This window comes from Culex pipiens, chromosome 1 (assembly GCF_016801865.2).
Source record: "Culex pipiens pallens isolate TS chromosome 1, TS_CPP_V2, whole genome shotgun sequence".
Classification (NCBI taxonomy): domain Eukaryota; kingdom Metazoa; phylum Arthropoda; class Insecta; order Diptera; family Culicidae; genus Culex; species Culex pipiens.
In genome coordinates this window covers 82,902,057-82,916,925 of record NC_068937.1, presented here as the reverse complement: position 1 = coordinate 82,916,925, position 14,869 = coordinate 82,902,057, and the positions used below count along the sequence as shown (strand labels likewise).

At 37.2% G+C, this 14,869-nt stretch overlaps 1 protein-coding gene across 3 annotated transcripts in view; it reads right to left on the bottom strand.

Annotated features, from left to right (window-relative positions):
* Window positions 1-1,456: 1,456 nt before the first annotated feature.
* Window positions 1,457-14,869, bottom strand: part of LOC120430791 (cadherin-23-like) — a 33,707-nt gene continuing 20,294 nt past the window's right edge. For all 3 annotated transcript variants that reach the window (XM_039595905.2, XM_039595906.2, XM_039595904.2), the window contains exons 3-5: window positions 2,123-2,321; window positions 1,871-2,066; window positions 1,457-1,809 (exon numbers count right to left, since the gene is read on the bottom strand). In XM_039595905.2, the coding sequence (XP_039451839.1) occupies window positions 1,496-1,809; window positions 1,871-2,066; window positions 2,123-2,321 (709 nt within the window). In that variant the 3' untranslated portion in view covers window positions 1,457-1,495. The remainder of the gene's footprint in view (window positions 1,810-1,870; window positions 2,067-2,122; window positions 2,322-14,869) is intronic.

Here is a 14,869-nt window from a genome sequence, read left to right as displayed (position 1 = left end):
ATGTGTCAACTCTTTGATAGTTACTGTGTTTCTTTAAAATTTCAGTCTAAAATTATTCAAATGGTTTTTATGTGTCAATTCGATTATGAAGGATAACTATCTTTTAATATTTCATTTAAAAAAGTACAGTTAAAAATTAGTGTAGCTAGCATATAAACTTTAAAAAAATGAACAACGAACACTTATCTACCAAGCTTAGTATGGTTGCATATCATGTTGTATAAATAATTCGTATGTATAACTTTGTTAAACACCCCGAACATAAATGTCACCTCGGTATTATTCGCGCAAGTGTGAACTGAAATGTGAGTGATGTGATTAATTGAAATTTTTAAAATATTTTAAATTCATATTAGGTGTCGGAGTCGGAGTCGGAGCCGGAGTCAACAATTTGTGGAAAGCTGGAGTCGGAGTCGGAGTCGGCTAGAGTTGGAAGGCCGGAGTCGGAGTCGGAGCCGGAGTCATCAATTTGTGGAGAGCCGGAGCCGGAGTCGGAGTCGGAGTCGGCTTGACTCAGAAAGCCGGCCATCGGAGTCGCAGTCGAGTCGCTTCGCTTATATCTTATTGTTCCTACTCTCATTATTTCTCTATTATATTGCTATCACAAACTGCGCCCTCACCTAGCCATTTCTCGCCCCCCCCAGGAAAATAAACTTTAACAACCAATTTTTTTACCCCTCCCGAGACTACTCAACCTCAACACCCCCTCAATCATAAGTCATTCACGCTAAACCTCTCTCTCCACCGTCCTAGTGCCACGTGCGCTCACATACACACCCACCCCCAGGCTTCTATACAAACTGCTACATTTCCAGTTGTCCCCCTCTACTTGCAAATACCCCCCCCCCCAATGGAGACACACCCACCTGCACCCTCCCTAGCCCAAAACACTCTTCTTCATTATAAAACTCATCCGAAACTCGTGCCCTCTATACCCCCCTCTTTATTCTGCATCGCCCCCCCCACCGCCCCAAATACGTCCGGTCCATGATCCCAACTCAACCTCACTTCATCTCATCTACTCACATCCCCCTCCATACTTCCTTTCTACTGTGATACTAGCGATTCACCCAACACCACGCACTTTATATCACATCAAAGTACTTATCATTGCATATCTTGCGAGAGGGCATGAGGATCACAACCATTACCCGACACCATAAAATTTTCCTGTTTCACGGGCAGAACTATATGCATATCACTCTATGCCTTTGTCCCAAACCCCATTATTCTATGGTTTCTGCAAACAATCTCACCACACTACGCTTGTCCCACAATTGTTGTTTTACAAATCTCCCCGTCGGATAGTACTCACGAATAGTGCTGATAATACACTATTCCGCATACTCCCGTTGTGATCTACTCCGGATAACGAATATCCGCACGGATCATTATCCGGATATTCGGATATCCGAATATGCGGATAACCGCATCCCTAATATGAAGTCAAGAATGATTTTTTTAGCATTGATATGACATTTTATTGTTTCGAAGTTTAAAGCTCCGTAGTTTCCAGTTTGTTGGTAAGTATATTTTTGTTTGTAAATTTATCAACTTGTGAGTATAAGTTGTACTGCTTTGCATCAAAGCGATCGAAGTTGAGGGTTTTTGTCAGATCATCAGCACTGATAATATTTTCTTCGAGCGATTCTGGTCCAGAGATGTTTTTTACATGGCCTTCATCATTTTTAAACCATTCGTTTTCATATGCCTTCAACCAAATCGGATTGCTGCCTTCAATGCTGTGCTTGTTTGTGTTTGGAACCGAGGATAACAAACCCTTTGTCACCAGGTCTGAATGGGCAGCAGCTGTAAGCAAAAGGACATTGTAAATTTGTTTAGAGTTTGAGTTCGTGAGCTAGTTTTGTACCATAATTTGCCACCCGAGCCGCTCTCAACTGACGCCGATATTTACTACGTTGCGAAACGCATAATGCTAGTATTACAATGAGTAAAGCACCAATAAATATGTTTGAAATTACTAGCCAAACAAAAACAGATCCACCAGATAAATCGGCTGTAAAAAAGGATGCTTCTGAAGCTTGTGTGTCAAGCACGTTGAATTCCTGTAATGGTTGAACACTGTTAAACACCACGCTAGACAAAAGCAGTACAAGTATACCTTGAAGAGTTCATTCAACATCTCAACATTCTCGTCCAGTAGTTTCAGTACGTCCGAAACGTCTAAAATAGAATTGTCTTTTCGGTTAACCAAGTGTATATAAACATCAGTCTTTGTTTTATCGATAGATCCATCACGATTTTCGTGGACACGAAAATCATCCACATTTACTATACAACTGCTAACATCACTCAGTGCACTGAAATGTTTTCAATAAAGTTAGTGATATTTTTTTAAATTAATACAGTACAACAGAAATATATCGTTGACCGAGCGGTGAATTTGAAGCTTTAAATAAGTAAACACTAGAGTGGTTCAAACTATGGTAATTTTTTGAGTCTAATACAGGGCCAAATCTCGATTATATATGAATATGAAACAAACCGGTCGACCATCGGGACTGGCAACACCAGCCAGCAACAGTCAAGTGTTCGGAGCTCTTTAGACTTTTCGATTTTTTCGCCGTAATTTACCGTGATTACCCGCGAGTTTGCTCCTCCAGCATGCCAAGGGCCAGCCGTGGCCGAGGCAGTTCGAGTGCGGCCTCGAAAAACCCGCGAAGTTCATCTACCGGCAGAGTGCAGAAAGGTAAACATACCAACGCCGCATCGACCGCCATCGCGCACGGGAGCGTGCCCGGTGACGGCACCGATCCTTCATTTTTACACGTGTCATACCGTCCACGTGAGTCCCCGGTACGGACGAGACAATCGACCCGGGCATCCGGAAGCACTTCCGACCAGCAGCAGCAGCAGCAGTCCACCAGCACTACGACAACAACCACTTCCAACGTTCCCACCAGCAACGAATTTGAGATGCTGAGTGGAGATGAAAACAACACCGCCAGTGACAGCAGCAGTGCTGGCGACGACGATGACGATGATGAACTTGCACGCAAGCAAGGAAAGCAGAAAAATGGTAACTCTCCGAAGGAACGACGTCCACCTCCAATTTTTGTTTTGGATACGTTGGCTGACGATGTTGACGAGTTGCTTGAGGGACTCCAATATTGTCTCAAAATTAGCAAAACTTCTGTGCAAGTGATTACCCACAAGAAGCTGCATTTCGACTTGGTGGTGAAGAAGTTGAAGTTGCGAAACTTCAAATTCTTTACATTTGACCCTGTAGAGAAGGTCCCAGTGAAGATCGTCCTTCAGGGATATCCCGACCGCCCGATCTCCGACCTGGAAGAACACCTGACGGGCGTCAAGGTTAAGCCTCGAGAGATAAAGGTGCTCTCAAAATCGACTACGGTGACAGGTACGTACACCTTGTACCTCCTGTACTTCGATCGCGGGTCCGTCAAAATCCAGGACCTACGGCGGATCAAAGCACTGGACGGCTTCTTTGTGACGTGGCGATTCTACACGAAGAATCCGGCCGACGCAGCCCAATGCCACCGCTGTCAGAAATTCGGACACGGCTCAAGAAACTGCAATCTCCCACCCCGGTGCGTAAAGTGCGGTGAGACCCACTTCACCGAAAGGTGCAATCTTCCGCGGAAAGACCAGCTGGGGGAAAACGCCCAGCAGCACAAAGCGCGTGTCAAGTGCGCCAATTGTGGTGGAAACCACACGGCGAATTTCCGTGGCTGTGCCGCGCGGAAAAAGTACATCGAGGAGCAGGACAAGAAGAAGAAAGCGCCAGCGTCCCGCCAACCTCCGAAGACTTCGAGCTCGACCGCTGCAGCAGCTGGCGGCGGAGCGGTTCCATCGACCAACCCAGCGTTCCCTCCCGGTTGGGGAGGTTCGTACGCTAGAGTAGCCGCTTCTGGGAGCGGTACTTCACCGGGACAAGCAGACGTCACCGGAGATGACCTCTTCACGCTTCCCGAGTTTTTCGCTCTTGCTGGAGAGATGCTCACGCGCTTCCGTGCCTGCCGGAACAAGGCAGAACAATTCCAAGCTCTCAGTGAGCTGATGATGAAGTACATCTACAACGGATAAGCTGCCTTGTGCAGCGAAGTTTTTCGACGTCAATAGACAAAACATACTGTGATTTAGTTTTAAGCTTTTCTATTTCTATCCTTTTCCTTAGTAAATCTAGAAGGTTTTTTTTTTTTTTAATTTTTCCTTCTCTTGCCAAATCCATTGTTAGAATATCCAATTACATCAAAATGAATTATAGTTCAAATCATAGTTGAAAGGAACTCCAAAACTCTATTAGGTTATAAGAAATACGGAATTGTAAATTGATTATTTACTAATAAAATAAATTGAATTGAATTGAAACAAACCGGTCGTGCACGGTTCAACCAATTAAACAGCTGCACGGAGAAAAAATGGTTCCCAAAATCGTGAACAAGCGTTCATGAAAACTAAGTGTTCAAATTCCATGGTACGATTTTCAAAATCGTACCATGGCATTTGAACACTTTGTTCGTGGTTCCCATTTTCATGAACGCTTGTTCACGATTTTCGGAACACTTTTTTCTCCGTGTGGTAGAAATTTCGCCAATTTTCACCAGATTCGTCTGGCGTTGCGCAAACCCTTGCTAAAATAAGTCTGTCTAAACTGCACAACAAACGTCCGACTGCGCCAGCCACTCAAATTTACCAGATTATTTTCCGAGTGGGAAGGTTCTCACGGGGCAGCCTCTCTGCAGTAACAGCAAGTCTGCCATTTCAGTTTGAAAAAAAAATAGAGTTTTGAGTGGCAATAGATGTTTTGCCATCCTCACTTCACCGAGGAAAGGCTATAAAATCACTCGAAAAATGAACTTCTTAATTCGACCGCGTAGACCTACCTTCATGTATATTTATCGACTCAGAATCAAATTCTGAACAAATGTCTTTGCGTGTGTCTGGATGTGATTCCGTGCATAAACAAATATGCACTCGATTATCTCCGGACTGACTGAATCGATTTGGACCGTTTTGACCTCATTCGATCCGTCTTGGGGTCCCATAATACCCTAGTTATTATTATGAAGTTTAGGAAAGTACTTCAAACGTAATTCTAAAAAAAACGATTTTGACCAATGTTCGAAAGATTTTAAAAAGGGTGGTTTTTGTAAGAAACCCCGTCTTGTTATATATTTTTGAAAAGGTATTTTAAAGACCTTTCCAATGAGACATCAAAGATCTGACAACCCTTTCGAAAGTTATCAGCACTTATGAGTTATTTATACACTATTTGGAGGCCGGATCACAGATTTTTCAATATAAATGATGTCCGGATTCATCATCAAACCCGTCGTTAGTTTGATAAACCTTTTAAATGAGCCTAAAACATCAAAGATCTGACAACCCTATCAAAAGTTATCATCACTTATGTGTTATTTATACACTTCTTGGTGGCTGGATCTCAGATATTTTGATAGAATGCGAACTATCGTTGGATTGGTTTTTATCAGATCTTGTCGATGAAGATCTATAACCCCTATAAAAAATATGAATAATACAGTTGATTTGGTTAACATTTCAAGGGGAATGTTGCTATTTTGAAACTAAAAACAACATGGAATCATCAGGTGAGTAGATTTGGCTGTTGCATATGGATCATTAGGGTGCAATATCAAAATTGATTTTCCAGCACAGCATTTTTTCAGTTCCTTTTGGGGTCCTAAACAACTCCCAAATGTTTGGTAATGATTTGTTTAGTCCTTACATTGCGCAAAGCGATTCAATTTTCTATATAAATTTATAATGAATCCGGTTTTAGTACAGCGTGAAACTTGATGTTTTTAAATATTAACATTAAAAAAAAGATTTTTCCCATACAAATTTATATGTAAAATTGAATCGCTTTGCGCAAAGTGAGGACTACACCAATCATTCCCAAACTTTGGGTAGTTGTTTAGGACCCCAAAAGGAACTGAAAAGTTGCTGTGCTCATTAGATTTGGACAATTTTATTTTTTTCCGTACAACCATATTACACCCTAATAAATCATTTCCGTTGTTTAACTAACTGCAACTGCTGCACTAAAAAAAATGCACGAAAACAAAATTTTGGTAGTACCAGCGATCAAAATGTGCCATTGGTTGCCCAGTAATAGATGGTAAAATACCATGAAATCATACCAAAATCATGTATGTGGAAGACCACAGGAATATCAAAATCTGATTTTCCAAGGGCACGGGAATACCTAAAAATAACACCATGGCAATACCAAGTTTTGGTATTCAAGCAATTCTCAAAAATCTAGAAGACCTCAACTTGGTATTGAAATGGTTTTATTTTGTGGTATTATTTTACCCTCGGAATAACATGGTTTGGTATTGTTGTGCCCTTCCACATACAAGACATTGGTATGATTTCATGGTATTTTACCATCTATTACTGGGCAACCAAGGTAAAATTTTGGTCCGTGTTATTTTTCCAAGTAATACAAAAAAATGGTATTCTCGTGTTATTTACCCCTGCTCGGGGAGAGTCCACTCAATCGGAAAATAACCCAGACGGAACGGGGAGCGTCTGGCGAGCGTTTTGTCTTAGGCTCTGCGCAAGACTTCTGGAAGATTTCCCCCCCTACTGGCTCAAGATTCTGGCGAATCTGCAACAAACCAGTCGTGCACGGTTCAACCGATTGAACCGATTGATTTTTGTGCCAGACACCCGAGTAGGGGTAAATAACACGGGAATACCAAATTTTGGTAATACCACACCATGTTATTCCAAGGGTAAAATAATACCTCAAAATAAAACCATTTCAATACCAAGTTGAGCTCTTCTGGGTTTTTGAACATTGCTTGAATTGTGGTTTGGTTGGCGGAATTAAACGGAACAACTCGTCTCTATGCATTCATTGCATGAATATCAAAACTTGGCATTGCCATGGTTTTATTTTTAGGTATTCCCGCGCCCTTGGAAAATCAGATTTTGGTATTCCTGTGGTCTTCCACATACATGATTTTGGTATGATTTCATGGTATTTTACCATCTATTACTGGGCAACCAAGAGCACATTTTGGTCGCTGGTATTTGCACAAGTAATGCTAAAATTTTGTATTTTTATTCCATTTTTAGTGCAGCAGTTGCAGTTGGTGAAAAAACGGAAATGATCCACAACAACCAAATCTACTCACCTGATGATTCCATGTTGTTCTTCGTGATATTCTTCACCACATCGAATGCATTTTTCATTGATGAACGGCCTGTGCTTGAAGTTCTTTAAGATTCTAAAAAATAACAAAATTGAAAAATAAGTGTTATTAAAATAAAACTGGATTGAAATTCACCAAAATTCTATGATCTGTCGATTAACTCGTTTTTCAAAGTATTTGGTTATCCCAATTTGAAGAAATTTCAACGTTTTAAAAAAAAATCTTAGTCGATATATAAAAAAAATGAAAATCAGCTTTAACATTTTTGGGTTTCAAGTCATTATAGCGCAAAATTAATTATCTCATCAAAATTTAATAAAAAAAATTCCCATTGTTTCAGGGGAATTTGATGAAACCTTTCAATACCAAAAAAATACCAAAATGTGGCATCCTGACTTAGAAATTTTTCCACAATTTCAAGTCATTTCTTTAGGGGGTATATCAAAAATGTTTGAAATCAAGTTTGGAATTTCCGGTTTTCAATGAAAGCATTCGCTTTGAGACATCATTTTAGCGCAAAATTTATTATTTTGTCAAAATTGGTCTAAATTTTCCCATAGTTTCAGAGGAATTTGATAAAACACTTTAATACCAAAATAATACCAAAATGTGCCATCCTGACTTAGAAAATTTTCCACAATTTCAAGTCATTTCTTTAGGGGGTATATCAAAAATGTTTAAAATCAAGTTTGAAATTTCCGGTTTTCAATGAAAGCATTCGCTTTGAGACATCATTTTAGCGCAAAATTAATTATTTTGTCAAAATTGGTCAAAATTTTCCCATAGTTTCAGAGGAATTTGATAAAACACTTTAATACCAAAATAATACCAAAATGTGCCATCCTGACTTAGAAAATTTTCCACAATTTGAAGTCATTTCTTTAGGGGGTATATCAAAAATGTTTAAAATCAAGTTTGAAATTTCCGGTTTTCAATGAAAGCATTCGCTTTGAGACATCATCTTAGCGCAAAATTAATTATTTTGTCAAAATTGGTCAAAATTTTCCCATAGTTTCAGAGGAATTTGATAAAACACTTTAATACCAAAATAATACCAAAATGTGCCATCCTGACTTAGAAGCTTTTTCACAATTTCAAGTCATTTCTTTAGGGGGTATATCAAAAATGTTTAAAATCAAGTTTGAAATTTCCGGTTTTCAATGAAAGCATTCGCTTTGAGGCATCATTTCAGCGCAAATTTATTTATTTTGTCAAAATTGGTCAAAATTTTCCCATAGTTTCAGAGGAATTTGATAAAACAGTGTAATACCAAATGAATACCAATATTTGGTGTTCGACCATTGACAAATTCTGCAATTTTGCAATATCAAAACAATACCTTTAATTGGTATGATAGCACATTTTGCTCTTGTATAATCCTTAAGACAAATTTTAAAGGGTCCAGGAATACCAAAATTTGGTATTGATACCAGAGAAAGGTATTATTACGCATTTCCCTTGTTATTTACCCATGCTCGGGTTGTGGTTTGGTTGGCGGAATTAAACGGAACAACTCGTCTCTATGCATTCATTGCATGAATATCAAAACTTGGCATTGCCATGGTTTTATTTTTAGGTATTCCCGCGCCCTTGGAAAATCAGATTTTGGTATTCCTGTGGTCTTCCACATACATGATTTTGGTATGATTTCATGGTATTTTACCATCTATTACTGGGCAACCAAGAGCACATTTTGGTCGCTGGTATTTGCACAAGTAATGCTAAAATTTTGTATTTTTATTCCATTTTTAGTGCAGCAGTTGCAGTTGGTGAAAAAACGGAAATGATCCACAACAACCAAATCTACTCACCTGATGATTCCATGTTGTTCTTCGTGATATTCTTCACCACATCGAATGCATTTTTCATTGATGAACGGCCTGTGCTTGAAGTTCTTGAAGCTTTTAAAAAATAACAAGATTAAAAAATATGTGTTATTAAAATGAACCTACATTTTTTATATTTTTTTTTTTATTCTTTGTCCTCTATCTTAACCTATACCCTAACTGGCTCAATCGGCCTTGCCATCACGGAGCCGTGCGTCTATTTATAGATCCGAGATCTATTGTTCTGAGCAGTTCTCTACGGAATCGGTCTTTTTTCTTTAATTTTAATTTTTGTATTTTTTAATCCGGCTGAAACTTTTTTGGTGCCTTCGGTATGCCCAAAGAAGCCATTTTGCATCATTAGTTTGTCCATATAATTTTCCATACAAATTTGGCAGCTGTCCATACAAAAATGATATGTGAAAATTCAAAAATCTGTATCTTTTGAAGGAATTTTTTGATCGATTTGGTGTCTTCGGCAAAGTTGTAGGTATGGATATGGACTACACTGAAAAAAAATGATACACGGTAAAAAAAAATTTGGTGATTTTTAATTTAACTTTTTGTCACTAAAACTTGATTTGCAAAAAAACACTATTTTTAATTTTTTTTATTTTTTGATATGTTTTAGAGGACATAAAATGCCAACTTTTCAGAAATTTCCAGAATGGGCAAAAAATCTTTGACCGAGTTATGATTTTATGAATCAATACAGATTTTTTCAAAAAATCGAAATATTGGTCGCAAAAATTTTTCAACTTCATTTTTCGATGTAAAATCGAATTTGCAATCAAAAAGTACTTTAGTAAATTTTTGATTAAGTGCACCGTTTTCAAGTTATAACCAATTTTAGGTAACTTTTTTGAAAATAGTCGCAGTTTTTCATTTTTTTAAAATAGTGCCCATGTTTGCCCACCTTTGAAAAAAATATTTTTGGAAAGCTGAGAAAATTTTCTATATTTTGCTTTATTGAACTTTGTTGATTCGACCCATAGTTGCTGAGATATTGCCATGCAAAGGTTAAAAAACAGGAAAATTGATGTTTTCTAAGTCTCACTCAAACAACCCACCATTTTCTAACGTCGATATCTCAGCAACTATAGGTCCGATTCACAATGTTAAAACATGAAACATTCGTGAAATTTTCCGATCTTTTCGAAAAAAATATTTTCAAAAATTTAAAATCAAGACTAACATTTAAAACGGGCCAAACATTCAATATTACGCCCATTTGAAATGTTAGTCTTGATTTTAAATTTTTGAAAATATTTTTTTCGAAAAGATCGGAAAATTTCACGAATGTTTCATGTTTTAACATTGTGAATCGGACCTATAGTTGCTGAGATATCGACGTTAGAAAATGGTGGGCTGTTTGGGTGAGACTTAGAAAACATCAATTTTCCTGTTTTTAAACCTTTGCATGGCAATATCTCAGCAACTATGGGTCGTATCAACAAAGTTCAATAAAGCAAAATATTGAAAATTTTCTCAGCTTTCCAAAAATATTTTTTTCAAAGGTGGGCAAACATGGGCACTATTTTAAAAAAATGAAAAACTGTGACTATTTTCAAAAAAGTTACCTAAAATTGGTTATAACTTGAAAACGGTGCACTTTATCAAAAATTCACTAAAGTACTTTTTGATTGCAAATTCGATTTTACATCGAAAAATGAAGTTGAAAAATTTTTGCGACCAATATTTCGATTTTTTGAAAAAATCTGTATTGATTCAAAAAATCATAACTCGGTCAAAGATTTTTTGCCCATTCTGGAAATTTCTGAAAAGTTGGCATTTTATGTCCTCTAAAACATATCAAAAAATGAAAAAAAATAAAAATAGTGTTTTTTTGCAAATCAAGTTTTAGTGACAAAAAGTTAAATTAAAAATCACCAAATTTTTTTTTACCGTGTATCATTTTTTTTCAGTGTAGTCCATATCCATACCTACAACTTTGCCGAAGACACCAAATCGATCAAAAAATTCCTTCAAAAGATACAGATTTTTGAATTTTCACATATCATTTTTGTATGGACAGCTGCCAAATTTGTATGGAAAATTTTATGGACAAACTAATGATGCAAAATGGCTTCTTTGGGCATACCGAAGGCACCAAAAAAGTTTCAGCCGGATTAAAAAATACAAAAAAAATCGAATGACCGAAATCTCAGAGAATTGCTCTTCTTCGTCTTGATGGTAGATGATGATCTCCTGTAGGTCTTGTTGGAAGAGTCTTCCTTTCTTCCTTCACGCGTTGTGGTGTGGTTGGTTGGTCATCCCGAGCAGGGGTAAATAACACGGGAATACCAAATTTTGGTATTACTTGGGCAAATAACAGCGACCAAAATGTGCCCTTGGTTGCCCAGTAATAGATGGTAAAATACCATGAAATCATACCAAAAGCTTGTATGTGGAAGGGCACAACAATACCAAACCATGTTATTCCAAAGGTAAAATAATACCACAAAATAAAATCATTTCAATACCAAGTTGAGGTCTTCTGGATTTTTGAACATTGCTTGAATACCAAAACTTGGTATTGTCATGGTTTTAATTTTAGGTATTCCCGCGCCCTTGGAAAATCATATTTTGGTATTCCTGTGGTCTTCCACAAACATGATTTTGGTATGATTTCATGGTATTTTACCATCTATTACTGGGCAACCAAGGGCACATTTTGGTCGCTGTTATTTGCCCAAGTAATACCAAAATTTGGTATTCCCGTGTTATTTACCCCTGCTCGGGTAATGCTGTCATTAAACTTTGATTGATGTAGAATACTAGGCATTCTTTTATGTCAAATTGTCCATAGAGTCTCGATCAATCAATATGTAATGATATCGGACAAAATTCGTTGATCTGTTGAACTAACGGTTTTCAGATTGGTTGTATCGACCATTGTTGCGAATCGAGGAACTACGGATCTTTTGACGTAAATAGTCATTTCTTTTTTAAATCGCGATTTCTATCCTATTTGTATATCAATTCACAATTTCTATTGTTTTTTGATAGAAGTAGTTTTACATCAGTTAAAGGAACGTTTAGTTTTGAACATTAAGTTTAGAGGATTTTAGATTAAAATTTAGATTTTCAATCCAAAGTAGTTAGCAAATGAATATTTGGACTTAAATGAATAATTGAATAAGTTGGACTTATGAATAACACACAACTGTGCACTTATTCTAGAGTCAGATCCATACAGCGTCAGTGTTTATTTGGTCGAAGTGTACTAATTCATTGGCAGATCTGATTCTAGTTGTAATGTACGACAAGACTACTGACGGACGTGACAGGACGAGGGCCCAGTTTAGAGGTTTCAACATCAACGATGTGCGGCTAGACCACCCTCCCAAAAAAAAAAAAAGAAATTTTGAAAGTTTCCAAAATGGTTTTGAATAATTCCCAAGCTGGCTTACATGTTTTGAAAATTCTTGATTTCTGATATTGTCAAGTCGGTCTTGTATGATTTTGTTCAAATTGTTTACTGAAATCTTTTTGTCATAGTCCCCAGTCCGTTGATATTGTCTCCTATAAACATTCCTATGTCTAATCAAGTGTTTAGTATCTACGTCGATATCAGTTACCTTAAAATTAACAGGAACCTCCCGAACGTTGGCAGCCTCTGCTTGGTTGATAACCTGCTGGATCACCTCCAGCGAACGATCAATATCAGCAGAAGTTTCAGGGAGTTGATCATAGTCGATGTTGCTGTCGACCACTTGCTGAAACTGCTGCCAGTCAACGTTGTGGCAACCAAGATCACATTTTGGTCGCTGGTATTTGCACAAGTAATACCAAAATTTGCTATTTTCATACCATTTTTAGTGCAGCAGTTGCAGTTAGTGAAAAAAACGTAAATGATCCTTATGCAACACCCAAATCTACTCACCTGATGATTCCATGTTGTTTTTAGTGATATTCTTCACCACACCGAATGCATTTGTCATTGATGAACGGCTGTACTTGAAGTTCTTGAAGCTTCTGAAAAATAACAAGATTGAAAAATAAGTATTATTAAAATGAAACTGGATTGAAATTCACCAAAATTCAATAATCTGTTGATTGACTCGTTTTTCAAAGTATTTGGTTATCCCAACTTAGAGAAATTTCAACGTTTTTGAAAAAAATATTAGTGGGTATATCACAAAAAAAAATTTAAATCAGCTATAACATTTTTGGGTTTCAAGTCATTTTAGCGCAAAATTAATTATCTCGCCAAAAATTTAAAAAAAAATCCATAGTTTCAGAGAAAATTGATGGAACCTTTCAATACCAAAATAATACCAAAATGTGGCATCCTGACTTAGAAAATTTTCCACAATTTCAAGTCATTTCTGTAGGGGGTATATCAAAAATGTTTAAAATCAAGTTTGAAATTTCCGGTTTTCAATGAAAGCATTCGCTTTGAGACATCATTTTAGAGCAAAATTAATTATTTTGTCAAAATTGGTCAAAATTTTCCCATAGTTTCAGAGGAAATTGATATAACACCTTAATACCAAAATAATACCAAAATGTGCCATCCTGACTTAGAACATTTTCCACAATTTCAAGTCATTTCTGTAGGGGGTATATCAAAAATGTTTAAAATCAAGTTTGAAATTTCCGGTTTTCAATGAAAGCATTCGCTTTGAGACCTCGTTTTAGCGCAAAATTAATTATTTTGTCAAAATTGGTCAAAATTTTCCCATAGTTTCAGAGGAATTTGATAAAACACTTTAATACCGTCATCAGGGGTGACATTGGGTCTGGGGGGTGAAATTGGGTCATACAAAAATGCTTAAATTTGTATGACCCAATCTCACCCCCCAGACCCAATGTCACCCCTGATGACGGTACCAAAATAATACCAAAATGTGCCATCCTGACTTAGAAAATTTTCCACAATTTTAAGTCATTTCTGTAGGAGGTATATCAAAAATGTTTAAAATCAAGTTTGAAATTTACGGTTTTCAATGAAAGCATTCGCTTTGAGACATCATTTTAGCGCAAAATTAATTATTTTGTCAAAATTGGTCAAAATTTTACCATAGTTTCAGAGGAATTTGATAAAATACTGTAATACCAAAATAATACCAAAATGTGGTGTTCGACCATTGACAAATTCGGCAATTTTGCAATATCAAAACAATACCTTAAATTGGTATGATACCACATTTTGCTCTTGCATAATCCTTAAGACAAATTTTTAAGGGTCCAGGAATACCAAAATTTGGTATTGATACCAGAGAAAGGTATTATTACGCATTTCCCTTGTTATTTACCCATGCTCGGGATCTTCCCGTCCATTCACCACTCACCCACCGCTAGTTGTTGTAGTGGGGGGAGCGGCATGTGTGTGTGTGTGGTAATTAATTACCGTGTGTGTATCTGTTGCTCCCAGAGGGAGCAGGGGGTTCAAGTTGCCACCGAAAAATCGGTGACGAGGTGAACGGGCGGGATTCGATCAAATGAAACTGGATTGAAATTCACCAAAATTCAGTAATCTGTCGATTGACTCGTTTTTCAAAATATTTGGTTCTCTCGACTTAGAGAAATTTCAACGATTTAAAAAAAAAATCTTAGTGGGTATCTAAAAAAAAAAAAAAAAATCAGCTTGAACATTTTTGGGTTTCAAGTTCAACAGCAAGTTGAACTGAAATTCTGCGTTGATTTGGCTGTCAACTGGGTTTGTTTTGAATATTTTCCGAAAAGTCAGCTGAAAACTCAGGGCAACCTTTGACAACAGCCAAAAATTTGTTCTGCGGTTGTCATGCGACCATAATCTTGCGGTCGTATCACCGCGCGTGAACTCTAATTATTGACGCCCGCAATAAACATAATACCAAAATGTGGCATCCTGACTGAAATTTTCCACAATTTCAAGTCATTTCTTTA